Raw genomic sequence first — 25,962 nt, 5'->3', positions numbered from 1 at the left:
GCGACGCTCCCCGGCCGTGACAGCCGGCGGCGCGCGCGGGCGGCGGACTTTGGCGACATTCCCCGGCTGTGACAGGCGGGGCGGGGCGGCGGCGCGGCGGCCTCAATCCAGGGCGGGCGGGCGCCGAGCGCGGCGCAGGCGGGCCGGCGGACGGACGAGCGGGGCGGCCGGGGATGCCGCTCGGAGCGCCGCGGTCCTCGTGCCAGTGAGCGCCGCCGCCGCCGCAGCCATGACGGTGGAGTTCGAAGAGTGCATCAAGGACTCGCCGCGCTTCAGGTGCGCCCCCGGAGGCGGCGCGGCCCTTTGTGGTCGGCGGGGGTCGCCGCCCCCTCGGGGCATCCCGGGCCGCCGTGGGTGGGCGCCAGTTGGGGGGTGTCGTTGCTGCCTTTTTGCGGGGCCGGGGGGGCCGCTGGCGGGAGCTGGAGGACCCTGCCTCGCACAAAGCCCGCAGCCCAGGCCCGAAGGCCTGGAACAAAAGATGCCCCTTGTGCTGGTCACCTCGCGCAGGGGTTTGCGGGGGTGGGGTGGGGGGGTGGGGAGGCTGCCAGGAGAGCCACCTTTCCGTGGGAGTGTTCACCCCCGCTTTGTGCCTGCACCTCCGTGCTGGGTGCCTGAACGGGACTGAGACCCTCCCGGCCCTGCCGTCCAACTCTGGCCAGGGCTGTCTGTGTGGAGGGGGTGTCTGCCGGTCAGGCAGCAGGGAGCCACGCGCTCAGGGGTGACCTCGCAGCTTGGAGGGGCAGGGGCTAGGGTGGGTAGGCTGGGTGGGAGTTCCGGCTAGGGGTTCTGCACTGCTTGTCTTTTTAGTTCTTCCTGGCAGACAGGCTCATCTGCTGGCACCTCGGGGCACCCTCTGTGCATCAGGTGTAGATGCTTATGTCGCGGACGTATGGGTGAGCTCTGCTCCCCTGGACTCTCCCCAGAGGCTCCTGACCCTGGACATGAGCGTGGGTGGGTGGGCTGCACCCTTGGGCGGCATGCTGATGTGGGCATGTACCTGTGTGTGTCACTCTGTAATGTTTCTCGTGGATGCATACTTGTACTGAATGTTTATCATGCACACATGAGCTTTGGCACAAGATACACATACTAATTTGTTCATGTGTGTTCTGGCATCAGGCATACATATCTGTACTCCTGTGTATGTCACATCTATGAGCACACGTGTCTATGTGTACACTGTGTCACAGTGTGTGTGTACATTTGCTTGCACATGAGCATTTCTACCATGCTTCTGTGCACACGTGTGCTTGGTCATGTGTGTGTGTGCCTGCTGAATTCTGGGTGTGCCAGCAAGAGGACCTGTGTATGGATGTGCTGGTGAGCCTTCGGATTGGTACTCTTACTCTCGGGCCCCTTGCACAATCATCACGCAGGGAAGCCAGCAGCAAAGGCTTGGGGAGGCTAGGGATGAGGGGTGGGGGGTTGGACCAGGAAGGGCCCCGGGGCAGAAGGTCTGGGGGTGATCCTCTGCATTCTCCCATTTTCTGTTGATGATTGATTGAGGGAGGGGGCGTGAGCAATTCTGGCACCCACAATCCTACATCCCTACCACCACCCACTGTCCTTTAGAACCCAGGCTACGGGGGAGGATATAGCTGGGGCCTCAGCTGGGGCCTCAGTCCTGATTGAAGCCTCCACACCTCACCCTGGCCCCTTGCTCAGAGCCTTATGGTCCTTCTTCCCCTGAGTGGAGAGATGCAGACCTACTTTGCCTGGGCAAATTGGGTTCATTGACACCTCATTCACCTCCAGGCCTTCCCTCCCATACTAGGTTGGTCTGTCCATAGCCCACAGTGGGTACAGTGGCTGCCTGGGTTTTGCTGTGCTTCCTCTGGCTGGGAGATGCTACCCCAGGAAGGTGCCCAGCTAGGCCTGGGATGGGGACTGAGGAACTTCATCTGAACCTTGGGCCACAGAAGCCACATTGTGGATTTCGGGGTTGGACTGAGATTTAACAGGGGTTTGAGGTTCTCCTGGGGTCCCACTATTTCTGCACCCTCAGGTGCCACTGAAATGTAACCTGGGACTTCCTGGTGGCAGGCCTGGGGTCAGCCACAGTAAGGCTGGGTGGGAGGCTGTAGTCAGTGACAAGAGGCCAGGTGGCCCCAGCCCTGGAAATAGGGACCATGCCCCCACGCTCTTGGCCTGGGGAGAGCCCCACAACCTTGGGATGCATGTGGGAGAGTCCAGACTCTTCCAGACAGGCCTGGAGGTGCTGCCCCCTCCCCTGGGTGGGGCTTCAGGCGCTGAGTCATGGCTTTGGTGGGGAAGCCTGCCTCACCCTCCTCCTTGTCATCCAAGCTACTGAAGAAATCCTGGAGGAAGGACAGGAGAGGAGGCCTTAGGTCCTTGAGGGCAGGTGCTGGGAGATGGGCACAGAGCCCCCAGGGCAGGGTGCTGGTTCTCTGCTCTCTGCAGAGCACCTACCTTGCCCCAGTGAGCACATTCATCAGCATCTAGTTGGCCCCACCCTTGCGGGGCAGGGTGAGGGGCCCCTCCTTGCCCAGGAGCAGCATCTACCCCTGGGTGGGTGGTCAGTCCCTTCTCTGGAACTCAGAGATCCCCATGGTCAGAGAGGAGCTCAGGACCAGTCAGGGAGTGGGGTGGGAACTTCAACGTCCCTGGCTGGGGCATCCTGGTGCCCTCCTGACAGATCTAGATTGGGGGCAAACAGAACTACACCCCATATGAAAGACTAGGTCCCTGAGCCAAGGCCTGGGAAACCCGGAACACAGTCCCCACTTCCCCCAACCCCCACCAGCCATGGGGGCAGCAAGGGTCCACTGGGCATGGATGGCCTTCCCTCTGTCCGACCTCCTCCTAAGACCTGTCTCTGGAGCCTTGGCAGTCCCTCAGAGCCCTGCTGTCACCCCTGGCCCTCATTGCCTGCTGTCGTCCACCCCCAGGAGGCAGATGGGTCCAGTTCACCAGCTGAACGGGTTGGGGGGGTGGCGCTGGGATCCTGGCCCTCTTTCCCTATTTCCTGTTCCCAGAACCAGGGAGGGGGGTCACGTGCCTGATCCATCTGCCTCGCCGCCTTCCGGGGATTCTCCCGTGTGTGTGGCTTCTCTGGTGATGTCATTCCTTAACTCTTGCCTCCCTGAGGCCGCACCATTGTCAGGCTGTTCCGGTGGGAGTGGGCTCCTCTGAGGCTTGCCCCACTGCTCCCTTTGAGCAAACTGTGCTGTTTGTCATGGTGAGGTTGGAGGACTCAGCAGGGCCCCCCCTCCACAGTTAGTCTGGGCTCTCGTGATGCTGCTAGAACCAGAGGAAGCAGCTGGCCTATGGTTTTGGGTCCTGAGACTGGTCTGCTCCCGGGTCCCCAGGCCCAAGGTGGGGTCTGGGGTCAACTGAGCCCCAAGAAGTGCAGTGGGTGGGCCAGGAGAATGGCTGCAGCCTCTCCCTCTGTCCTCAGGGGCTCGTCTGACCTTCTCTCTCTGGGGCCAGAGCAGCCAGACCCTAGGTGGGGCCATCACGGCTGACAGGGGTGGTGGGGTGGAGGCTGGGTGGCTCTGGAGTCAGGTGGACCTGGGTCCCAGTCCGTCACCCTCTGCCCAGGGGGGCATCTGCCTTTGCCAGCCTCCATTTCCTGCATATCTGAGGCACCCTGGACAGCAGGAGGGCTGACAGGAGCAGGTGGCCATAAGCTCTGTGATCCTTTCCCACTGCACATCCTCACGGGGAGGCATGGAGGACAAGGAAACCGCAGCCTGACCCCTGGCCCTGCAGGGCTCAGCAGCTTGCTGTGGGTTGGTCTGCAAACACCTTCGCTCTTGTTGCAGGGCTACTATTGATGAGGTGGAAACCGACGTGGTGGAGATTGAGGCAAAACTAGACAAGGTGAAGTGGGGTCTGGGGTGGGGTGGGGTGCATGGGGTCCAATGCTGCTGCTCTGTCCCAAGGCCTGGCCCCGACTGGCTCACGGGCCGCCATGCTTGTGTGCGAGCGAATATGTGTGTGCGAGTGTGTAAGCATGTGTGTACATGTGAGTGTGTGTGCAGGGCATGCCTCCTCCACCCACCCCCCCGTGTGTGGTGTACAGGGTCTGGGTCAGTCCCCCCTTCTCCCTGGCTGTAGCCTATCGTAACTGTCCCAGGGTGCACATGCTGCTTGCACATGTGTGTCTCCCATGAAGTGGGGGTAGGCCTTTGTGAGTCCCCTCCCACCCTCTGTAGGGCAAGGAGGGTGCAAAGGGTGCTTTTGGGTGACTGGGCCCAGGGGAAGGAGTGGGGTAGGAGGAGAGGGAGAGGGAGGGATTGCATCCCTGAGGCCTTCACTGGCTGGTCCTGCCAGCCCCTGGCCAAGACCCCATGCCCACTTCCTCCCTGTGTTCCCCTGCTCTGGGCTTCTGCTCTGGAGCCAAGACCCTCACGGCCCCTGGCTGTCCATATAGCTCCTGGTGGGTGAGAGAGAGGGCTGGCTCTGTGGGGACAGCTGTGTCCTGGGCACTGAGATGAACTCTGGCTGCCCCTGGGTGGTCCCTAGCCCTGGGGCCTGGTCTCTGGGAGGAGGGGAGGGCTGCCACTTGCAGGCACAGTGAATGGTCCTCCTTCTATCATCCATAGCTGGTCAAGCTGTGCAGCAGCATGATAGAGGCTGGCAAAGCCTATGTCACAACCAACAGACTGTTCGTGAGTGGTGTTCGAGACCTGTCCCAGCAGTGCCAGGGCGACTCCGTCATTTCGGTGAGGGGGGAGCTGAGGGTGGGCACCGGTAGGCAGCCCTGTGATGGTGCCTAGGCTGTCGGCGCCGGTGGGCATCTGTGCTGGGCTGCAGGGCTGGGTGACTCTGAGACCTGTGGGCAAGGAGATGCCAACAATCCTGGGAATACAGCCGTGTCATCTTCCCTACCCTGTCTCCCCCTAGGAATGTCTGCAGAGGTTTGGAGACAGCCTGCAGGAGATGGTCAACTACCACATGGTAAGCCCTGGCCCCGGGGGGTTGATGTGTGGTGGCCTGGCCAAGAGCACATCCCTCTGGCTACTCATCCCAACAGCCCCGCCACTGGCTCCCCTCAGGCCCCGCCCAGCCTGGAACTGCCCACAGCTGGCTCAGAGAGAGCTGAGCTGGCCACTATTAGGAAGCCACATTCCTACTCCTCAGCCTGCCAGGGTGGGGGGATACCACTGAGGTGCTCTACTGTGTCCCAGATGGGGGCCAGACAGTTGGGGGGGGGGGCAGAGGGAACAATATCAACCCAGGTCTGAGGACAGTGGGGTCTCAGGGTGGGGGCTACCTCAGAGGCTCCTTTAGGGTCCCCCACTTGGCCCGGCTGACCCCACGGCCCAGGGATGACTGCTGACCTCACTGCTACCCAGGCTGGGTATGGGTGACCTTGAGTCTCTCAGGATCTCGAGCACCTGTGGGTGGTCAGACCCCGGCTTGGGAACCAGGGTCCCAGAGTGATCGAGGAGCCCCACTCCAGCAGGGGAAGTATAGAGATAAACCAGCTCAGAACAGTGCATTCTGCCCTAGTTGTCTGTCTGTCTCTCTGTCCCTAGTTAGGGCCTAGCCCTCCTCCCATGATGGGAGGGTCTGATTCTGGGCCCAATCCATGTTGTTGGGAGGCTCTTCCACCGTCTCCTGTTCCCCAGGCCAAGCCCTCATGAGCTCTGGGCTCTGACTCCCTCCTTTCTGCTGTAGGCCTGGCTGTACTTAAGTGGCCTCCTGGGAGGCAGTGAGTATACTCAGTGGCCTGTGTATGCCTGCTCTGAGTTGGCATGAGGTGGTGCCTTAGGAGGGGGACCTGCCTGAGATAGCTTTGGTCTCTTGTTTGGCTAAGAGCCAGGTAGGGGAGATGGGCAGGTGGTCACAGCTGTGGCCTTTGGGCAGTGACCCAGGCCTGGGGCCAAACCCACTCTCCTGGACCCCATGAGGCTGGCTCTGTGTGAGTGACCTGCTGGGGCCCAGGCAGGGCTGGGCCGGGTTTCCCTGGTCCTCCCTTGGAGGGACAGGGGCTCAGCCCATGGAGTTGTATAGAAGTAGACCCCAACACCACTTCCCTCCCTCGGCCCCCAGATCCTGTTTGACCAGGCCCAGAGGTCTGTGAGGCAGCAGCTCCACAACTTTGTCAAAGAGTGAGTAGCCCTCAGACCCCTGAGGGAGGCCTGCCCTCTACTGGCCCTGGGAGGAGTTGGTGGAGTGGGGAGCAGACCAGAGCTATGCTTAATTTGGGAAGCCTGGGGCCTCAAGACTGAGTGGAGATTTAGCAGGAACCAGGGCTTGGAGGTGGGTGAGGCTGAGGTTGAGGAAGCAGTGCCTGGAAGGCAGGGCATGGAGTCAGAGAGGACACAGGGTAGCCAGGCAGGCCCCAGGCAAGGGGTGAGGGTTAGGGTGGTGGTGGGAGGGGCGAGGGCTGGGTGGAGGTCTGAGCTCTGTGCCTTCATGTACAGGTGGAGTGCTTATGGCACTCCTGAGTGATGTCGAGTTGGATCTGAGTATGAGTCTGGGGTCTAGGGTGAGGCAGGGGGTCTCTAGGCTGGAGTGATCCTGGGAGTGAAGTGGTGAAGGGCAGGAGGAGGCCTGGATCACAAGAGGGGGACTGGTGGGAGAGGAGGATGGGGGAGGAGGGAGAGGGGGAGGGAGATGGAGGAAGGATGAGGAGGAAGGAGGGGAGAAGGGGAAAAGTGGAGAGGGGGAGGATGGGGAGGGGAAGGACTGGGAAGGAGGGAGTGGGGAAGGAGGGAGAGAGGAGGAGGGAGAGGAGGAAGGGTGGGGAAAGAGAGGGAGGGGGAGGACGGAGGGGAAGAGGGAAGATGAAGAGGAGGGAGAGAAGGAGGAGAGCCCTGGCATGGGGGTGGGGGTGGGGGTGCGGGGGCAGGGAAGTAGGGAGGGGAGGCTCTGCCCCAGAGCACAGAGTGGGTGCTAGTGGAGGGAGGGCAATTCATGAAGGTGGGAGACCTACAAGCACTCCTCCCAAGGCCCCATCTGACACTCCCTGCCCCCAGGGATGTGCGGAAGTTCAAGGAGACCAAGAAGCAGTTTGACAAAGTTCGAGAGGACATGGAGCTGTCCCTCGTGAGGAATGCCCAGGCTCCACGGCACCGTCCCCATGAGGTGGAGGAGGCCACAGGTGCCTTGACCCTCACCCGGAAGTGCTTCCGTCACCTGGCACTAGACTATGTACTCCAGGTCAGCCGCTGGGCAGGGGGCTGGCGTTCAGAGAGTCCCTTCTGGCTCCAGGAAACCTTGGATGCCAGATCTTGGGAAGGAACATGGTGGGGGGTGGTGCCTAGGCAAAGGCTCAGCAGTGGGAGTGGGCTGGAGATGAATGTGAGGCTGCAAGACTGCAGGGTGCAGGGGGTGGACTGAGGCCTTGAAGAGTGAGGGGGGCTTGGAGGGCCTCAGAGCAGGTGTGAGAATTTCTGGCTTTGTTCATGGGAAGAGCCCAAAGTCTTAACTTGGGGAAGGACTCCATGACCATGGGAGAGTGAGGGTGGCAAAAGTGCAGGGAGCTGAAGATGAGCTGGAGGTCTCAGGGGACAACAAGCAGCCTGGGGGACAGGCCATGGGCTACCTCAGCCCCAGCACCCTTCACCTGTTCACCTCTCCCCTGGCAGATCAATGTCCTCCAGGCCAAGAAGAAGTTTGAAATCTTGGATTCTGTGAGTGATTGGTGAGGGGGTGGGAGTGGGGGCATTGGCCTCCAGTGCAGGCTTGTGAGGTGTGCTAGGTGTGAGGATACCTATTGGGTCCTCTGGTCACTGCTGCTGAGGACCCCCCACCTGTACCCGCCCCCCTTACAGATGCTGTCCTTCATGCATGCCCAGTACAGTTTCTTTCAGCAAGGCTACAGCCTGCTGCACCAGCTGGACCCCTACATGAAGAAGTTGGCAGCCGAGGTGAGCCCTAGGGTGAGGTGGACCCAAGACCAAGGTCTCAGTGGAGGCTCATTCACTTCCTCCCCCATGCCCCTCCCCCACAGCTTGACCAGCTGGTGATCGACTCTGCAGTGGAAAAGCGGGACATGGAGCGAAAGCACGCTGCCATCCAGCAGCGGGTGAGGCCCTTCAGCCCCTGACCTCCCTGCACGGATGGGGACCCCAAGAAACCAGTACCTCCTATTCCCTGTGTAGGCCTGCGGCCTCTGCAGGGGCTGATGCTGTTCCTCTTTGAAATGCGCCCGCCCTCCGAGGGGGAGGTCTCCATCCTTAGGAGCCTCAACCTGGAGGAGTGGAGCAGTAGGGTGGGCGGCGGGGCCAGCCTCCTGAGCTCACAGATGCTGGGGCTGGGGCTGGGATACGGGCTTTCCTTCCCTGGGGCTAGTGGTGGTCTCGGAGGCCTCCGTTGCTGGCCCTGGTCTAGACAGCCCCAGGCTGGAGGTGGGCCTGAGGTGGGCTGCAGGGAGGAGGGACTATTTCCAGATGCTGGGAGCCGCTGACACTCACTGGCTCTCTCTCCCCCTCCTCACACGCTGCTGCTCCCGGCACCCCCACCAGACTTTGCTGCAGGTGAGTGGGCGTGTCCCCGGGGAGGGCGGGGCCTCTGCCCGCCCAAGAGCTTCAGCACCACGGACAACTCCTGGCCTCCGCGCCGAGCACCTGCGAGAGCACTTGCTGGAAGCCGAGGCTGGCACCAGCGGGACTTGGGCTGAGCTGGACCGCGTCCCCCGCGGGAAGGGCGCAGCTGTCCCTCTCTGCCTCCGCTCAGCCAGGGAAGCAGGTGGCTGGGCCTCCTCTCCTACCGCGGACACACAGGACAACACTCAGTGTCTCCTCAGTCCCTGTGAATGGAGCTCTGTCAGGCTGGCTGGAGACGTCCCAGCTGGCAGTGTGAATGGGAGACTGCGGATGGGGGGGGAGGCAGCTTCCTTCCTGGTCCCGGAGCCCGCTGTCCCTACAAGGGTGGGTGTGGGGTGAGGGCTAGAGCTCTGGGGGCCCTCAGCTGTAATGGGAGGCATCTGCCCCCGGGGAGTTCAGGGCGATGTTCTGTGCTGGGGTCAGGAAGAGGCTGTGGAGGGCAGTGCCTCACCTCAGCGTTGGCTCTGGGGGAAGCCTGGCAGGGCGGCAGTGTCCTCACAGCCAGGGGTGGACACTCACTAGGGGCTGGGCTCCTACCACCCCCAGGACTTCTCCTATGATGAGCCCAAAGTGGAGTTTGATGTGGATGCACCCAGCGGTGTGGTGATGGAGGGCTATCTCTTCAAGAGGGCCAGTAATGCCTTCAAGACATGGAACCGGTGAGGGAGGGGTATTTCCAGGGGGTCTGTGGGGCAGACATGGGGTTGGCTCTGCCTGACCCCCTCCTGGCCCATCCACCTGCCCAGGCGCTGGTTCTCCATCCAGAACAGCCAGCTGGTCTACCAGAAGAAGCTCAAGGTGCGCCTCAGGGCTGCTGGGGCTGGGTCTGTGACTCCTGGGCCCCTCCCCTCCTGGACCCTGGGGTGGGCTGCTCTGTGGGGGGAGGTTGTACAGGGGTGAGGACACCCCTTGGGTGTCAGACAGTCTGTGTCTTTGAAGTAGAGTGATAAACAGGTGGCCAGTGCAGGACCAGGGCTGGGTGCTGAGCACAAGGCCCATGGTGCTACTGCCTGCAGGACGTGCTGACTGTGGTGGTGGATGACCTCCGTCTGTGCTCTGTGAAGCCATGTGAGGACATTGAGCGGAGGTTCTGCTTTGAGGTCGTGTCACCCACCAAGTGAGGAGGCCCAACCCAGGGCAGGGGTGGGGAGGGAGCCCCTGCCTGCCTGGCCTGATGGACCCCTTCCTCCAGGAGCTGCATGCTACAGGCCGACTCAGAGAAGCTGCGGCAGGCCTGGGTTCAAGCTGTGCAAGCCAGCATTGCCTCCGCCTACCGGGAGAGCCCAGACAGCTGCTACAGTGAGGTGTGGCCCTCTTAGTACCCTGTGTGTGTGCGCATGTGTGTGCGAGATACCTGTGTGCTGCAGGGGGGTGGCCCCTATAGGCTGCATGCAAGCAGATGTGTACGATGTCAGCATGTGTCTGTATAGGCCGGTGTGCATATTGTGTACGTGTGAGTATGCACGCACACGTGAGCACACAGCTTATGTTTTAGCTGTCCTAGCCTGTGCTGGCACCTCCAGCTAGGGAGGGAGAGGGGGTCCCCCTGGGGTGATGGAGGCTGGAGCTCCTGAGGGCTGAGTGGCCCCTTACACCATCCACAGAGGCTGGACCGCACAGCATCTCCATCCACGAGTAGCATCGACTCTGCTACAGACTCTCGGGAGCGCAGTGTCAAGGGCGAGAGTGTGCTGCAGCGTGTGCAGAATGTGGCTGGCAACAGCCAGTGTGGGGACTGTGGCCAGCTGGATCCCCGCTGGGCCAGCATCAACCTGGGTGTGCTGCTCTGCATTGAGTGCTCAGGCATTCACAGGTAGGCCCACTGGGTGGGCTGGGCAGGGGTGCTGGGGTCGAGCTGCTCCCTGACTCACCCCTACCTCCTCACTGTCCAGGAGCCTGGGTGTCCACTGCTCTAAGGTGCGGTCCCTGACTCTGGACTCGTGGGAGCCGGAGCTGCTGAAGGTATGTATGTATGAGGCCATTACAAGCTGCCACACTAGCAGGAGCCAGGTCTGCCAGCTTGGGGGATGTGGGGCACCCTGGAGCTGGAGCTGATGTTGGCACACCCTGTGTCCTGCTAGCTGATGTGTGAGCTTGGAAACAGCACCATGAACCAGATCTACGAGGCTCAGTGTGAGGGACCAGGTAGCAAGAAGCCTACAGCCAGCAGCCCCAGGTGAGGTGGGGAGGGGTAGCCTAGACCAGGCCAGGGGAGCCCCCGCCCTTGAGTGCCACCTCATGTCCACTCCTGGTCCAGGCAAGACAAAGAGGCCTGGATCAAGGACAAGTATGTGGAAAAGAAGTTCCTGCGGAAGCCGCCCTCAGCACCAGCTCGTGAGGCCCCTCGGCACTGGCGGGTGCAGAAGTGCCAGCGCCACCACAGCTCCCCCCGAGCCCCCGCTGCCCGCCGCAAGGTCCGACTGGAGCCTGTCCTGCCCTCCGTGGCTGCTCTGTCTTCAGGTGCCAGGGGGGCTGCACCCTCAGCTCACATACCTGTGCAAGGGTGGGAGGTGGGCTGTAGCTGCCAAGCCTCAGGCCCTAGGAAGATCAGGGTAGGGCAGGAGGAGGGACACAGAGACTCCCAGCATGATTAGGCCTCAATTTCCCCACCTCCCTGCAGCAGGTGCTGGGGAACGCAAGTTCCGGAGGGACTCTCTTTTCTGCCCAGATGAGCTGGACTCCCTCTTCTCCTACTTTGACGCAGGAGCTGCTGCAGCTGGTCCACGTAGTAAGTGCTGTGAGGACTCTAGTACCCTGCTGCCCACTGCCTTTGGCCCCAGTCAGGGCAGCAGTGCAGGGGCCAGGCATGGCTCACCTGTAAGGTGGCTGAGTGTGGCCAGCCAAAGCCCCTTGCTTGGAGACTGGAGGGACTGGTGTTCCTTGCAGGGAGGACAGGGCTGGGGAGAATCTGGGGGCCAAGGAGAGCTAAGGCTGAGATAGCCTCTCAAGGGTTTGGGCTTACTTGGCCACTGGATCAGAGGCTAAGGCCATGATCCTCAAGACTGATGTATGTGAATTGCGTGTGTGGTATGCACACTGCAGTATGTGTATGTGATGTGCGTGGGTGTACACGGCATGTGCATACTTGTGTGCATGCACACTTGTGGCCTGGGCAGCTGTGTGCTGGAGCCAGCCTGAGAGACAATCCTTGGAGTTGGGGGCCCAATGCTACAAGCAGGGCTTCCTGTTAATGATTTCTTGGCACCCAGTGGTTACCCATTGCCTATGTAGAGCTTTTTGGGCAATGTAGACAGAAGGCATTGGACCCAGACCAGGAACTCAGAGGGCGGGGGTGGGGTGATGAGGGGGTGTCCTCTGGCAGCAGAGGGCGCTGCCTCACCATCATTCCTAAGTCTGGGGCTGCCCTTGGGTAAGCCATCTGGGATTTCGCTCAGTGCTGGGGAGGGATGGGGGTGTGCCCTGCACTTGGTGAAGACCTCACGCTGCGCGGTGATCTCCCAGCATGCACTCGCCACGAACAGGCCTGAACGCCTGACTGCATGGTTATGCTTCAGTCCCTCTATCCGGCTAGGGCTGACCTGCCTGAGGGTAGGCTTCCTCTGGAGCTATGCTCTTGGGTGCGCTACTTGAGCTCCTTTGAGCTATCACTTGGTTTTCTCCCCTTCCCGCCATCCTAGGCAGAGCTCCCCTCCTCTAGGGCATTTCCCAGGGATGGATGGGCATTCTAGCCTTCCTGCAGGGCTCTGGGAGGAGTCAGGTACTCTAAGGACCTCCATCTGTCCCTGGACCCCACAGGTCTGAGCAGCGACAGTGGCTTAGGGGGCAGCTCTGATGGCAGCTCGGACGTTCTGGCCTTCAGCACAGGCTCCGTGGTGGACAGTGTCACGGAGGAGGGTGGGTGCACCCTACCTGCCTCACTGCAGCCCAGCCTGTGCCCTCCCCCGACCCTCCTTCAGGCCATGTTGCAGCCCCTGACTTTACTCCTCCCTTTAGAGGGTGCAGAGTCTGAGGAGTCCAGTGGTGAGGCAGACGGAGAGGCTGAGGCCTGGGGCCTGGCAGACGTGCGTGAGCTACACCCTGGGCTCCTGGCACACCGAGCGGCGCGCACCCGAGACCTCCCTGCGCTGGCTGCCGCGCTGGCTCACGGGGCGGAGGTCAACTGGGCTGACACAGAGGACGAGGGCAAGACGCCGTTGGTGCAGGCTGTGCTAGGGGTGAGCAGATGCGGGGAGGGCACAGGTGCGTCTTTGGCACTGGCTTCCTTATGGTGCCAACACCAGGATACCCTGTACCCTCCTGGAGACCAGCCAAAGTCCATTTCCTCAGTTGAGCCTGAACTGTCCTCGGCTCCCTAGGGCTCCCTGATTGTCTGTGAATTCCTTCTGCAAAATGGAGCAGATGTGAACCAAAAAGACAGCCGGGGCCGGGCGCCCCTGCACCACGCCACGCTCCTGGGACGCACAGGGTGAGTCTCTGGCACCCCTCCTGCCTGCGGGGGCCCAGGGTTGCCTTAGCCCACCCCGGGCTGCCTGTGACTCGTCCTCTCCATACTGCAGTCAGGTGTGCCTGTTCTTGAAGCGAGGGGCTGACCAACATGCCTTGGACCATGAGCAGCAGGACCCGCTGAGCATTGCGGTCCAGGAGGCAAACGCAGACATTGTCACTTTGTGAGCGTGGGCGGGGCCGCGGGGTGGGGAGAGAGCCTGGGGTCCTCAGTGAGGGGTAGAGGGGCCACCAAGGTGGGGGAAGGGGCATGCCTCATCCTGCATCTCCCACAGGCTGCGTCTGGCACGCATGGCTGAGGAGATGCGAGAGGCCGAGGCGCCCCCTGGCCAGCCGGGCGCCCTGCTGGGGACCAGCCCCACGGAGCTCCAGTACCGCAGGTGCATCCAGGAGTTCATCAGCCTCCACCTGGAGGAGAGCTAGGGTGGGCGGCCGGGTCTGGCCAGAGGCTGCAGCGGGAGCCTCCCTGTCCCCCCACCCTGCCTGCCCTGCCTCTGGTGGCCCTGGGCCCGATTCCTGAGAGCCCCAGGGCCTGGCCAGCTCTCCTTAGAGCCGCCCCAGCCCCAGGGCTTGTGAGGGACCCCAGCACTGAGTCTTAAGAAGCCCCACTTTCCCCCTGGGAGGTGCTGCATTGCCTGGCACCCCTCATCACACCTGGGGACCCCGTGTCTTCAGGTGACCCCTTTCCTGGGGACCTGGGTTGCTCACGTCACAAACCACTCTGAAGGCCCCATATCACCTTGTGCCCCTCAGACGCCCCCTCCCTCTGGGGTCTGTGTCACCTTATGCCCCTGCATCCATCCTAGGTCCTCTCTGCCTTCAGGGCCTGTGTCACCTCGTGCCCCCACCTTTACTGCCGTAGAACACTGACCTGCTAGTTGGGTCCCACCTACACACCCCCAGAGCCCCTCTGCTAGGCCCTGGGGCTGGTGGCTGGCCACCAGTGCCCTTTGAGGGCAGAAGGGGCAGCCCATCCAGGGAATCAACCCGTGTACCTCACTTAGTTACCAGCATCCAGGCTGGGCTTCTCGGGTGCTGGGGGGGTGGGCTGTGGCCTGGGGCCTCAGCCCTGGCTGGACGCAGGCGTCCCAAGGCCATGTGGCTGGCCACACAGGCCCCAGTGCTGTGTGGCCGGAGACCTGTCCCTGCCTTCTCCAGAGGCTCTGGCCCAGAGCCGGTGCATAAAGGACTTTGGCACTTTCCACCCCTGCATCTGACATTCTTTGTCACAGACTGAGCAGATTTTCTACAACGACCTCTTTCTCACTTTGTCTTGCGTCTTTTCTCTGTGGATTCTTGAGGACCACCTTGACACACCTGGCTCTGCCTGCTGCTGGGGGGAGGCTCCTGCAACTCTACCCTGCCCCTCACTGGCCTCACCCCTCAAGCCGGGCCTGTGGATGGGTCCAGGGGCCCCTCAGATCAACCCCCCAGGGCCCACCAAGGCGTTCATCCTGCATTCCCCCTTCCGGGAGCCCTGGGGCAGTGGCTGGGCCTCACCCCAACTTACATCCTTGGTCTGGCCAAGGCCACTATGCAAAAGCTGTCCAGGGAGGCTCCATGGGCGGTAAGGTGGGTGCTGAGTCCCCCAACTCCCTCGCCTGTTGGCTGTGACCCCTAAAGAGCAGAATTAACTCCCTCCTTTCTCCCTGCTTGAGCTCTGCCCCCACCTCCCACCCACTACCTGCATCAGGGCCTCGGGCTGGCAGGACCTGCCCCCGCTCCAGATCACAGTTAATAAACTGCTGCTTGCATCCCTGCCTGTCATTGGCTCACCCGCCTTACTCCACTCTGTCTCATCTGGGGAGGAGGTGTCTCTGGGTCACCTAATGGTGACCCTGAGTGGGAGAGCATCCGTGCCCTGAAAGGATGCAGTAAACCAGAACGCAGCCACGGCCTGCTGGGGGCCTGCTGGGGTCCTGCTGGGGTCCTGCTGGGGGCCTTGGGACTTCCCCCAGCCCCCCGCCCCTCTTCCTTTCTCTGGCCTGGACTGTGCCCCCTGGAGGGCACAGTAGGGAGTGGATGCTTAGTTGTGAGAGTGGTCTGGGGCTTGTCCTGTCTCCTGGGCAAGCCCTGGCCCTGCAAGCTGGCCATGGGCACGGTGTCCTCCTGTCCCCCAGCCCCCACAGTGCGTCTGTGGCTCCAAGGAGTGTGGATTTATAGCCAGGGGTTTTCAGCTTACGCAGGAGGGGTAACTGGGAAGCGCACACACTGTAGCCATCAGGTGGAATCACTGATTCTATTACAAAGCAGCCCAAGGCTACCAAGTACCAGCCTGGCTCTACCTTCCCTCCCACCTGCCCTGAGCTGAGGGAGGCTCTGGCTGATGCCTGCACGCACCTGCACACAGGTGATTTAGAGACACACATTAATTTATATGACGCTGACCATACAGGCACACACCCATATGGGGGACCCCTTCCCTCTTTCTTTTTTTAAAATATTTATTTATTTATTTATTTATTTATTTATTTATTTATTTATTCATGAGAGACACAGAGAGAGAGGCAGAGACACAGGCAGAGGGAGAAGCAGGCTCCACGCAGGGAGCCCGGCGTGGGACTCTATCCAGGGCCTCCAGGATCACACCCTGGGCTGAAGGTGGCGCTAAACCGCTGAGCCACCTGGGCTGCCCAGCCCCCTCCCTCTTGCAACGCACACACTCACAGCAATGCACAGACTAGACACGGGAATCCAGAGCAGTAGAGACACTGCTCTGGGCATCCCTGAGTGAGGCCACCACCACTGGGCAGGGTGGCTGGGCTGATGAGAGTGTTTACCCGCCTGCCTGCCTGCCTGCCTGCAGGTCCAGGTGCTGCTTCCTGGGCCCTGGGTTTGGCTTAGCTGGCTGGGGGCAGCTCTGTGGGGCTGGTCTGGTTCACCCTGGGCAGCCAGGAGAGCCTTCAGGATCAGGACAAGTTCCAGCAGGTTCAGGTGTGGGGAGGCTGGGGCTCTCACTTGGCCTAACTCTTCAGCAAGGACTCCTGCCAGGGCTCCCGGGAGCGTTGTGGGGGATGAGGCTGGCAGGTCCCCCCCTGAGGATTAATGTCATTCCTGCAATCCGTGGGCAACTGGTTGGCTTCTGGTGCACCCCGGGATGCTCCTGTGGCTGCCTCTGGTGAAGGCGCCTGCACTCTGCGGAGCCAGCGACAGCCTAGTAGCAGTGCGAGGGCTATGGCATCAAGCAGCAGCTCCAGCAGCTCCAGGACAGAGAGAACAGATGAACCAAACCACAGGCTCCAGAGGCTGCCCATGGCTGAAAGCAGCTGAGGCACCTGCAAGCGTCAGTGGGTAGTGAGCTGGTGCACAGGGCTGGGCCCCGGGAGGTTCTGGGTCCTGCTCCCAGCCCTGCTCTGGTTCCTGGTGGGCTCACCGAGTAAATGGGTGTCTCATCCACTGTCCGGTAGTTGAGCTCCTGGTAGAAGATGTTCACCTTGGCCACATGGCTCCTAGGGCAAGGCAGAGGGGTGAGGGGCTGGGTCCTGGGCCAGCCTGGCAGGGCCCCTCCTCAGGGCAGTGAAGGACAGGCTGGAAGACAGCAGGGCCAGGACCCCTGAAGGTGCATGCACCCACCTGAGGCCTGGGTTCTGGCTCAGGCTCCTGGGGTTCCGCTTGCCTAGTGCGGACAGGATCCAGTCCTGTACACAGAGGGCTCGCTGTGACCACTGCTTCTGCCAGCCCTCAGGGTGCTGGGCGGCAGGCAGGGCATGGGGACTGCAGGGCCCAGGCTGCCCTAGGGTGGGCTCCCTGGGACCTGTGAGACCCACCTGCATGCCCACCCCCCACCCCACTCCTGAGGGGACTCACAGCTGACTTTGAGGAAGGCCACCTGGAGGTCCCAGCGGAGAGCTTGTAGGAAGACTCCCTGGGAGAGACAGGCCCCCATCACACTCCCGCGGTGCTGCTGCTACAGCAGCAATCCCCAGCTCTGGACTCCCACACTGCGCTCACCTGCAGGGCCTGGGGCAGCGTGAGGCACAGGCCAGCCGGTGGGTCCCCAGGTCCCCGTAGAGGCGGTAGAAGCAGTGACCTGTGGAGGAGGGGTCACCAATGAACCCAGGAGGATCCATCCCGGGCAGGGCCTGACAGTGCTCCACCCCCTCGTGGGCGCGGGGCTGGGGTGGGGGGTTGGGTCTCACCCCAGCCGGGGTGCCTGGTGTAGCTGCAGTACTCGGCCCCTGACGGCAGGGGGTAGAAGTAGTAGCCGCAGGAGCAGGTCTCCACCATCAGCTGCTGGAAGCAGGACACCAGGCAGGTCTGGGGGGACAGGTGAGTGGGGAGGAACAGCCAGAGACATGAGCTGAAGGTCCTGGGGGGAACCAGCCCTCTCCTGGGGCTGTAAGAGGACTCGGTTCATCTCCTTTTCAGCGGAGCACCTGCCCTCCTTGTGCCCTCCTCCATGGTCACCCCTCCCCCTGGACCCTCCTACCTGGCTTTGCCCTGACCACCCTCTCTCCTGGCCTCCCGGGTCCCTCCTGAACGCTCCCCCCATCCTGTGGCCCCAGACTCACCTGCAGGGTATATGAGGCATTGTAGAGTAGCTGCACATCCACGCCCTCAGCACCCCTGGTGCAGTGGCTGTAGGGGCTCCCCAACCGGTGCACCTCATCCTGATGGGAGGGGACACTCTTCAGTTCCACTGTCCCCCGCCTTGATGCCCCAGGGTTGGGTAGAGAAGTGGAGCCCCTCTTCTGCCCCTTCTCCCAGGAGCCCACCCACCTCTCGGATGCCAATGGTGGTCTCGGTCCCTGGCCGGACGCTGAAGCCCTGGTGCTCCAGGAAGGGCGTGTGGTCACGCCCGTGAATCATGACCTTGATGCTGGCCTCCGTGGACAGCAGAGGGACCTGGTCCTGCTGCTCAGCTCTGAGGACCAGGCTAATCCCTGGGAAAGGAGGGGGTAAGGCCAGGCTGGCCCAGAGGCCCCCTGTCCCATTCAGCCTGGGGATGGCACTCACCATGGGTGATGCCCGGGTGCTGCGTGGCCGAGATGCCATTGAAGGTGTAACAGCTGCCGTAGGTGGGGTGGTGGACGGTCTGGAAGTACCTGGAGCCAGGAGCCACACTCAGACCAGCACACATCTTTGGGCCATGATCCATTGCACATGGCCTGGGGGACTGTGGCCTTATCTCTGGAGGAAGCTGTTTGCTGCCAGCCAGACCCCAGGGCTGGCACCCATGCCACAGGGGGGTGAGGGGAGCAGCCACCTGCCCACTCCCACTCACCGGGCCTGGCAGTCCTGGCCATCAAATTGGCAGGAGAAGATAAAGTGGCCTCTGTGGCTTCGGTGGCTGTCCTCATGGGCAGTGGGCAGCAGGGCCAAGATGTTCACATAGTGGAAGTGGTACCATTCTCTGGCGGCTGTCACACCTGATGAGTGAGCTCGGTAGAAGCAGTCTCCACCTGTGCTGTTACACTGTGGGGTGTGGGGTCCCTTCAGCATGGTCTCCTCTCCTGCCCACACCCATGCCAGGACCTTTCAGGGCCAGGGACACTCACCAGTCTGAAACCCACTTTGTTCTGATCACCTGGTTGGCTCAGCCTTTGCAGGCGGATCGTGCGGTCCAAGTAGAAGGCCGGCAGTGGGACCCGGTCACCAGCACAGAGGACATCCCTGTCCTCGCTGAAGTTAAATTTGTAGAGAGAGTGGATATTCTCCCGGGCAAACTCATCTAGTACCTGCAGATGGTGGCAGGCTGACCTCGGCCTAGGGGGTGATGGGCAAGGGATGGGGGCAGGTTGAGTCAGAGCCACCCCGGAAGTCCCCCACATCAGCCACAAGGTACTGCCAGGGGAGAGTGTGCCGGCCTCTGTGGCACTGATCCCAAAGATCAGTTTGGGGGAATCTAGAGGGGCCCCGTGTGGACTCCCCTCCACTATCTTTGCTCCTGCAGCCTCCTTCTACCCGAAGCCTAGCTCCAGGCTATGCTTCTGGGAAGCTCCCTCCCACCTCCCCTCACCCTTCCCAGCTGCCCAGCACCTGGGTGTCTGGGTGGCACAGATCACAACAGGCTCCAAATAGCTCCTCTCTGGCCCTGAACGTGCCCCGCTCCCACTCCCCACCACCGCTGCCCAGGGCGGAGGGCTCAGAGTTCCTGGCTGGGCACAGGGGTGTAGTGAGAGGTGGAGTCACCCATGACCTGGGCGTTGTGAGCCACTGGGGCTTCCATTGTGACCACACCTGGGGAGATGCCCACAGGCTGCCGGGGGGTCAGAAACCCACTGGCCAGCCCCCTACCCCTACCTGTGGGGGTTCATGTCGCACAGAGTGACGGACGGGAAGAGCTTTCGCTCCGAGTGCACGGACACCGTCATGATGACTGGGTAGCGCCAGTACTGCTCAAAGAGGAGCCCAAACTGCCAATAGAGTGCAGCCAGGGCACCCACGAACAGCAGCCCCCAGGATGCCGTCTTGAGGCGGTTGTGGCTGGAGCAGACGAGGCGGATGGTGCCATGGATGGTGGCATTGGTGCAGAAGAAGGTGAAGAGCTCCCTGAAGGAGGTGTGGAGCTCCACTAGCCTCTCCTGCCGCCTGTCCTCGGGCAGTGGTGGCAGTGGCGGCTGCGCCTCCTGCAACTTCGGGGAACCACCAGGAGTGAGGGCCATGGCTCTTACCTGCATCCAAGAAGCAAACTTAGTGTGGCCCCAGCCTGTGCCCCAGCCTGACTCCATGTGGGCCTCCTCACCCCACGCCACCAGGACTTCCATTCTCTGCCCCCAGGAACTTCAGTCATGTCGCTTGGCTGCTGGGGGCATCGCCCAGCCTGTTGAGGCCCTATCAGAGTCCTGGGTCCAGCCCCACAGCGATTCCCCAGCCACCTGCCAGGGCACCGGCCAGCCTCTGTAGGCAGGTCTCATTGCAGCCGGAGCTGGGTCTGCCTGGTGGGGACAGGGACAGCAGAGGGGCAGCTTTTCTACTGTTTACAGGCAGGCTTGAGGCTGGGTAGGTCCAGGTTCCTGTCCACACCAGTAGGGCAGGGGCCTCTAGGTAGGGGCAGGCCAGGTGACCTGCTTGGGGTGTCCTTGGGCCTAGAGCCAACGTTGGAGGTCTGGGGGCTCCAGAAAGACTAGGCTCTGGGCCTCAATGGCCTCTACCAACCCTTAGTGGCCAGCATGGCCACATTTGATTGGGGCTGACGGAACCAGACTGCTCCAGCCACAGCTGCGCCAAGGGTCAGGCCTGGGTATTGTTCAAGTGGTATGGGCTCCTAGACAAGGCTTCGCCGACTGAGCTGTGTCCCCAGGGAAGCCCTGCTTGTGGACCTGGGGCTTCAGTGAAAGCCAGTGGGCTGTCCAATGGTGGAGACCTGAGGGCCTGGAGAAACAGAGGCCCAGACCCAGGGCTACCCCAGGGACATGGTACCCTGACGAGGCCAGGCCTGCTAGCCCTGCCAGTGCCGGGGACTGATACTGGGTCTCACATCACACAGAGCTCTGCCCCTGCATATACTCCCCCATGATCACACTGGGCCTCCAGGAATGAGAAGGACCCTAAGCCGTATGTTATAGGTTAGGCACAAAGGCTCCAGAAGGTTCTTTCTGAGTCCAGTAACCATGTATGCCCTCTTCTAGACATGTGGCCCCAGCCAGCCTCCTCCTGCACCCGCTGGGGCTACCAGGGCAGTAAGATGGGGATCCTGAAGACCCAAAGAGCCTCTGGCATCTCCTGAGATAGGGGCAGGGTCAGGGTACTTGGGATGGAGGCCCAGATGCACTCAGGGGCCTGAGACATCTGGAGTCAGACACAGCCACGGCAGGGCCACGTGACCCCTTCGTGCACGCGCACACACGCACACACACATGCCCATCACATACACCAAACCCTCAGTCAGCAGGCCTGTGTGACCAAGAGACCCCGAGGATGCCCCTCCCTGCCCCCCAGCATGGGAAGGGGAGCCCATGACAGGTGCCCTCAGGTACCTTGAAGCTGCAGCCTTCATTGTCCCACGATGGCTGGCCTCCGTGACGACAGCTCTAGTGGGTGACAAGACAAAGTGGGATGTGGCCCAACACTGGCCAGGCTGCCTCCTATTTGTACCAGGCTGGCTGGGGTGTGGGGGAGGCGGGAGGGGCCAGGCCACAGGGGTAGACACACCCTCTCCGGACCTGGAAGGGGAAGGCACAGGGGCAGGGCTGGGGGTCCTTCCCCTGGGTGAGCCTTTCTTGCCCAGAGCCCCAGAAGCAAGGCCTGGGCATGAGGGGTTCTTGGTTTCTAGAGGGACAGGAGAGGCTTTTACTGGCTGAGACCCATTGCCTGACTCACCTGACTCTCTCTGAGCAGACCCTCCCATCCCCCCCAACTCCTGAAGCTTGGATCTCCCTAGGGTCAGACACCTAGTCTTCCAGCTCCCAGCAGACCTGGCCTGGCCCTGGACCCTCATCTTTCTGCCTGCTCTACTCCTGATAGGCCAGGGAGTGAGACATCCCTTTCTGGGGGGCACTGCCAGCACTGACCAGGTGTCTGTGACCAAGGGATGGTGGGCAGGGGCGCCACTCCTGGAACCCAGGTGTCTAGGGCCAGCCACCCAGCCCCTGGGACCGGCTCTAATTGTGGGAACAACCCAGGGCCTGGGTGTGGAGATGGCACCTGGTGCCCTGTGGCACACAGCTCACTGTTCCCACTGATAACACTGCAGAATAAGACGACACGGCATCTACGAAGAGGACATACCATGTGTCTTGGCCACATACACACTCAAGGTCCAGATCACCCTGTCCTGGGGTTGAAATCTTTGACCTCAGTGTGGTTGTGTGAGGCTGGAGGGTGTGCTGAAGGCAGGACAACCTGTACACCCCAGACTCAGCATGACTCAGAGGACTCCCCATCCCAAATGACCAGACCCTCAGCCTGGTCCCAGGTCTGGGGTGTGGCTCAGGCCCCCCTGCACCCGCAGGGCAGGCTCTAGGTTCTGACACCCCACCCCAAATCAGTGCTGAGGGCCTGGACTGGGATGATGGAGGGAGCCTCACCTAATAGGCCCTGCTGGTAGGACCTTGGCTCTGGGCGGGGAGGGGGTGAGGTCATCAGCCTTGGGGCTTTGGAAGGAGGCAGATGGCCACTGGTGATGTCTGGGAGAAGGAAGTCATCCCTGGGGAAGAGCAGGCCCTAGACTCACCAGGGTGTGGATGCGAATCACAGCTTTGTCACTGACTCTGTGATCTTGCCCAAATCAATCCACCTCTCAGAGCCCATTTCCTCAAGTGCAAAATGGGCCTCAGTTTCCTCTTCCTGCTCAAGGCTCAGAAGTGGGACCAGCTGGGATCAGCACAATAGATACCCCCTCCCCAAGTCCCCCCTCAGAGCCTCCAGACTCAGCACAGGCCTGGGGGTGTCTCAGGCCCTCTGCCACAGAACAATTTTCCTTTGTGGGATAGGCTACATTATCGAGGGAGTGGGGGCACACTGGCCTAGGGGAGGCCTCTTAGCAGCAGAGGGGCCCGAGTGCTCTGGGGCATTAGAACAGGAAGGACCTGTGGCTCCCAGCTCAGGAGGTTGAAGAAGTGAGCAGCCAGGAAGGAGGGTCCCAGGGACTCCTGCCTTGGGGAGCTCAAGTCTGCCCAGAGTTCCTGCCAGCCCAGGACTGCTTATAGGGAACAGGAGACCCCACTTTCCTGTGGGGGAGGGAGCCCTGCAGGCAGAGGGGTAGGGGCAGAGGCTCCCGTGTGATGATGACCTGTGCCTGAGGGACTCATGTCAGAGCTCATCCAGGCAGCAGGCACAAACCTTCCCTCCCTCCTCCTGGGGAGACAGCTGGAGGACTGCCAAAGGGTCATCAGCCAGTGGAAGGGAGGAGGTCACCCCAGAGTCTACCTCAGGGAGGGCAGAGAGATCTCTGGCTGCCTCACCAGGATACAGTGACTGCATCCAGAGGCAGTGAGGCTGGCAGCCCCCTCCTCCCTTCCTGGGACATCCCTTCTCCTGCCTCTCCAGGCCTCACTGGCCCGGGGAGGAGCAGGAATGCAGGCTGGAGCAGGACAGGGTGACTCCAGCTCCTGGCACAGGACAGGCGCATGTGGTCACACCTCAGTAGCTGTACTGAAGGAGTGTGAGGATGCCTCAGAAGGGACAGGTGGGTGGTCCCATGTCATCCACCCTCTCTCCAGAAGGACAGTAGGATGTCTAGCCCCCACCTCCTGAGTACAACCCCAGTTGGGGCTTCCCTGCAGCTGGGCCTAGGGTGTCGAGGAATCCCCTTCCAGGCTGGGGCTGACCTGGGACTGTTGGTGCTGGGGCTTCATGGGGACCCCAAGCACAGCCTGTCTACCTGTGGGTGGCCCTACCCTCGGAGGCAGCTTAGAGTTGGTCCTAGGGAATTGTGGTGTCACAGCCCACAGGCTCTGCACGTGTGCTGGATTCCTGGTAGGCACGGGCAGGTGGGGGTCACCCTCCCTGGGCCTGGGGGTTGGCCTATCTGCTTCCAGGAGAAACGTAGAGCCTCCCCACTCCCCCAAACACTGACCACAGGGTTAAGCAGGGGCTTCAGCAGCACAGAGGAGACCTCTGTGCAGGCCTCTGAGGTGCCTCCAGCCAGCTGGGGGTGGGTGGGGGTCAGGGTCTGGCCGGCTGTCTCCCACTGGAAGGGCTGGGGTGTGTGCACACTTCTTGCCTGGTACCCTCTCTTGAGCCCCAACCAAGCGGCTCTACTGGTCAGATGTGACCGAGGCCTTCAAGTTGTGCTCAGGGAGGGGGCGGGTAACAGCAACTGGTAGGGGATGTTTTCTTGATTCTAACCCTCTTGGTTTCCTGGCAGCTCTTCTGACACAGAGCCATAGGCTCTCACTCAAGATGCTCAGGAGTGAATACAGCCTTCCTCTTCCTGCGGTTTGGCCACTGGCAGAAGTGGCAGGGGTTGGAAGTCTGGTAGGAAGGGCTGGCTCCAGCTTCTGCTCCAAAAGGATGGCTTTGGGGTTTAAGAAGATCTCGTTGTCATTTGCCACCAGCCTAGTTGCCTACCCCTGTCTCAACTGCTGAGGCCATCAGCTCTATGGTCGGAGGGCTGGCCCGGAAGGCAGCATATGTAGAGCTGTAGGGTGAGGGTCTTCACAGGACCTGCAGGCCACATCTGTCTCGGACACCTTCGCCCTTAGGTGTGACTCGGGGGTGCTTGGTGATCAGGAGGTTGGGGGCTTATGCCAAGGAGTTCTGAGCTGAGCCTTCCCATCAAGATGCTCCCACATTAAGTTGGCACCCCCATTTTACACTGGGACAAACTGAGGCAGGAGAGGGCCTCTACCTGCCTGAGGCCCCAGCCCTGCACTGTCACTGCCTGTACTCTGCAGGTGTGTGTGGGCGTGTGCCAGACACACCTGTGCTTGAACCCCAGGTGCCCTGCTGTGGCCTCCCTTATGTAACTTTCTGTGTGCTAAAAACAGCTGGGTCTGCCCCGCGTGGGGCTGGGAGAACCCCCGGAAGAGGTGGAGGGGTGAAGGCTATGCTGAATGTGGCAACTGGAGGCTGAGCTCTGGAAACCGCCAGGCTCCCCAGGAGGAAGGAAGGCCAGGGCTGGGTGATGGGGTAGAAGGCGGAAGCAGGCCAGATTGCCATGGGCTGACTTGCCTGGCTGCAGACTAATGGATGACGGGCATGCCTTCCAGGTTCTGCCCAGGGCCTGGGGTCAGGTCTGCAGCTGCTTAGATCCTGCCTGAGATTCCCTGGGTGGGCCAGACTCAAGGGTAAGCATGGTGCTTGCCCTCTGCCAGCGGCCATGGCTGGACCTGCCGGTGCTTGGTGTCCACTGTCAACTGTAGTGTGATGCATCACCTGGTTGGCTCGTGGCCCATGCCCAGAGGCAGTTAGGCATGGTGAAGGGTTTGGAACCCCAGCTCTATCCCATGGATATGCCATGTAGTACAGCATAGCAATGGCCTCTCCAGATATGTCCAGGCTGATGACCACCACCCGCCTCCTAGTTGATACACAGCATTTCCCCTGACACCACCTAAGAGAGACATCCCAGCGTCCACTCGGCCCTGTCTTGGATCTTCTCTCCAGGGAGGGCAGTAGGCAGTAAGTATGCTGGCCTGCTCAGCCACCCACCCCACCCTGCATTCAGACACCAACTTTCCTACCTCCTGTGTGCCATCCTCATGTCCCTCCAAACCTTTCCCCATGGCCGACTTGAGGAGGTGGAGAGGACCAGCTCCAGGCCTCTGCAATCAGGGTCCTTTTGTGGCTGGCCCTTGGAGCGGCATCCCCACCTGCCCACTTCAGGCATGCTCCATGGCCCGGTGGCCAGTTCTGCCTCCCCCTCCCCCAGGCCAGGGAGGGGACCGTGGGAGCAGAAAGCAAGCCTCAGTGCAGTGTCCACTGTTGCATAATGACACTATTCATGGGCTGGGTGGAAAATTCAGCTGGGGAACCTGGAACTATCTTTATGAGGCTGGCTCTCCCCATGGGCAGGGGCTGGACAGGCTTGCCCAGCAGACCCCACCTGGTACAGGTGCTGGCCGGGCTCCCCAACCTCAGGCCTCCCTGGTGGCCAGACATGACCCTTAGGGGCCCAGGGGACGCTAGTTCCTCCGGCACTCTTCTGTTAAGGGGGCACAGGACTGGGTCCCCCTGGCCAGATTGGCCCCATTCTTTGGAAGGTGGCTGGGGCGAGAGTTGGGGTACCCGTGAACTCAGGCGGCTCACCCGGCACCTCGGGGGTCACCCTTTGCCCCGGCTGGGCTGTCCTCCCCAAAGGGCGTGCCCTGCCTGGGACGGACCCTGCCGACCCTCCTTCGTGGGGAGGGCTCCGGGATCCCGCGCCCGCTGATAGTCCCCGGGGCAGCCCACTGGACGTCGGAAGGATGGGTCAGCGCCCGCTCACCACGTCACCGGAGGGCCCAGGGGTCCAACCCCGCCCCGCACCCCCAGCTGAGCCGCCGTCAGCGCGCACGCGCAGACCGTCCGCCCTCGGGCCCCGCCCCACGGAGCTGCCTGCCAGTGCGCACGCGCGGGCGATTCCGGCCGAGAGGGGCAGGATGTGGCGGCG

The 25,962-nt window shown here is 61.7% G+C and overlaps 2 protein-coding genes across 6 annotated transcripts; one reads left to right on the top strand and one right to left on the bottom strand.

Annotated features, from left to right (window-relative positions):
- The first annotated feature begins 82 nt into the window (after nt 1-82).
- ACAP3 (ArfGAP with coiled-coil, ankyrin repeat and PH domains 3) lies at nt 83-14,740 on the top strand. 2 transcript variants are annotated; one of them, XM_025427554.3, is made up of 24 exons: nt 83-276; nt 3,786-3,843; nt 4,569-4,688; nt 4,870-4,923; nt 6,022-6,080; nt 6,951-7,134; nt 7,563-7,607; nt 7,749-7,844; nt 7,928-8,002; nt 8,442-8,453; nt 9,069-9,181; nt 9,269-9,320; nt 9,539-9,639; nt 9,715-9,826; nt 10,127-10,335; nt 10,415-10,484; nt 10,604-10,698; nt 10,780-10,982; nt 11,146-11,250; nt 12,279-12,377; nt 12,477-12,697; nt 12,839-12,948; nt 13,040-13,150; nt 13,262-14,740. In XM_025427554.3, exons 1-24 carry the CDS (start codon nt 230-232, stop codon nt 13,407-13,409), a joined length of 2,499 nt encoding a protein of 832 aa, XP_025283339.1. In that variant the 5' UTR covers nt 83-229; the 3' UTR covers nt 13,410-14,740. The 2 variants fall into 2 exon arrangements, with proteins under 2 accessions (XP_025283339.1, XP_025283343.1); XM_025427558.3 differs by having other exon boundaries at nt 85-276; nt 11,143-11,250.
- Nucleotides 14,741-15,466: 726 nt separating this feature from the next.
- Nucleotides 15,467-25,871, bottom strand: SCNN1D (sodium channel epithelial 1 subunit delta). 4 transcript variants are annotated; one of them, XM_035715936.2, is made up of 14 exons: nt 25,798-25,871; nt 20,906-20,959; nt 19,230-19,600; nt 18,485-18,692; nt 18,211-18,401; nt 17,943-18,031; nt 17,706-17,869; nt 17,498-17,596; nt 17,126-17,243; nt 16,938-17,016; nt 16,794-16,851; nt 16,560-16,624; nt 16,360-16,435; nt 15,467-16,261 (listed from the first exon to the last, which is right to left on the bottom strand). In XM_035715936.2, the coding sequence occupies exons 3-14, from the start codon at nt 19,589-19,591 to the stop codon at nt 15,950-15,952; spliced, it is 1,821 nt and encodes a 606-aa protein (XP_035571829.1). In that variant the 5' UTR covers nt 19,592-19,600; nt 20,906-20,959; nt 25,798-25,871; the 3' UTR covers nt 15,467-15,949. The 4 variants fall into 4 exon arrangements, 3 of the variants coding, with proteins under 3 accessions (XP_035571829.1, XP_025283354.1, XP_025283352.2); XM_025427569.3 differs by having other exon boundaries at nt 25,055-25,850; XM_025427567.3 differs by having other exon boundaries at nt 19,230-19,478; nt 25,055-25,849.
- Nucleotides 25,872-25,962: the final 91 nt, after the last annotated feature.

Source organism: Canis lupus, chromosome 5 (genome assembly GCF_003254725.2).
Source record: "Canis lupus dingo isolate Sandy chromosome 5, ASM325472v2, whole genome shotgun sequence".
NCBI classification, from domain to species: Eukaryota; Metazoa; Chordata; class Mammalia; order Carnivora; family Canidae; genus Canis; species Canis lupus.
Note: the sequence above shows the minus strand (reverse complement) of the source record. Positions and strands in the feature narration are given on the sequence as shown.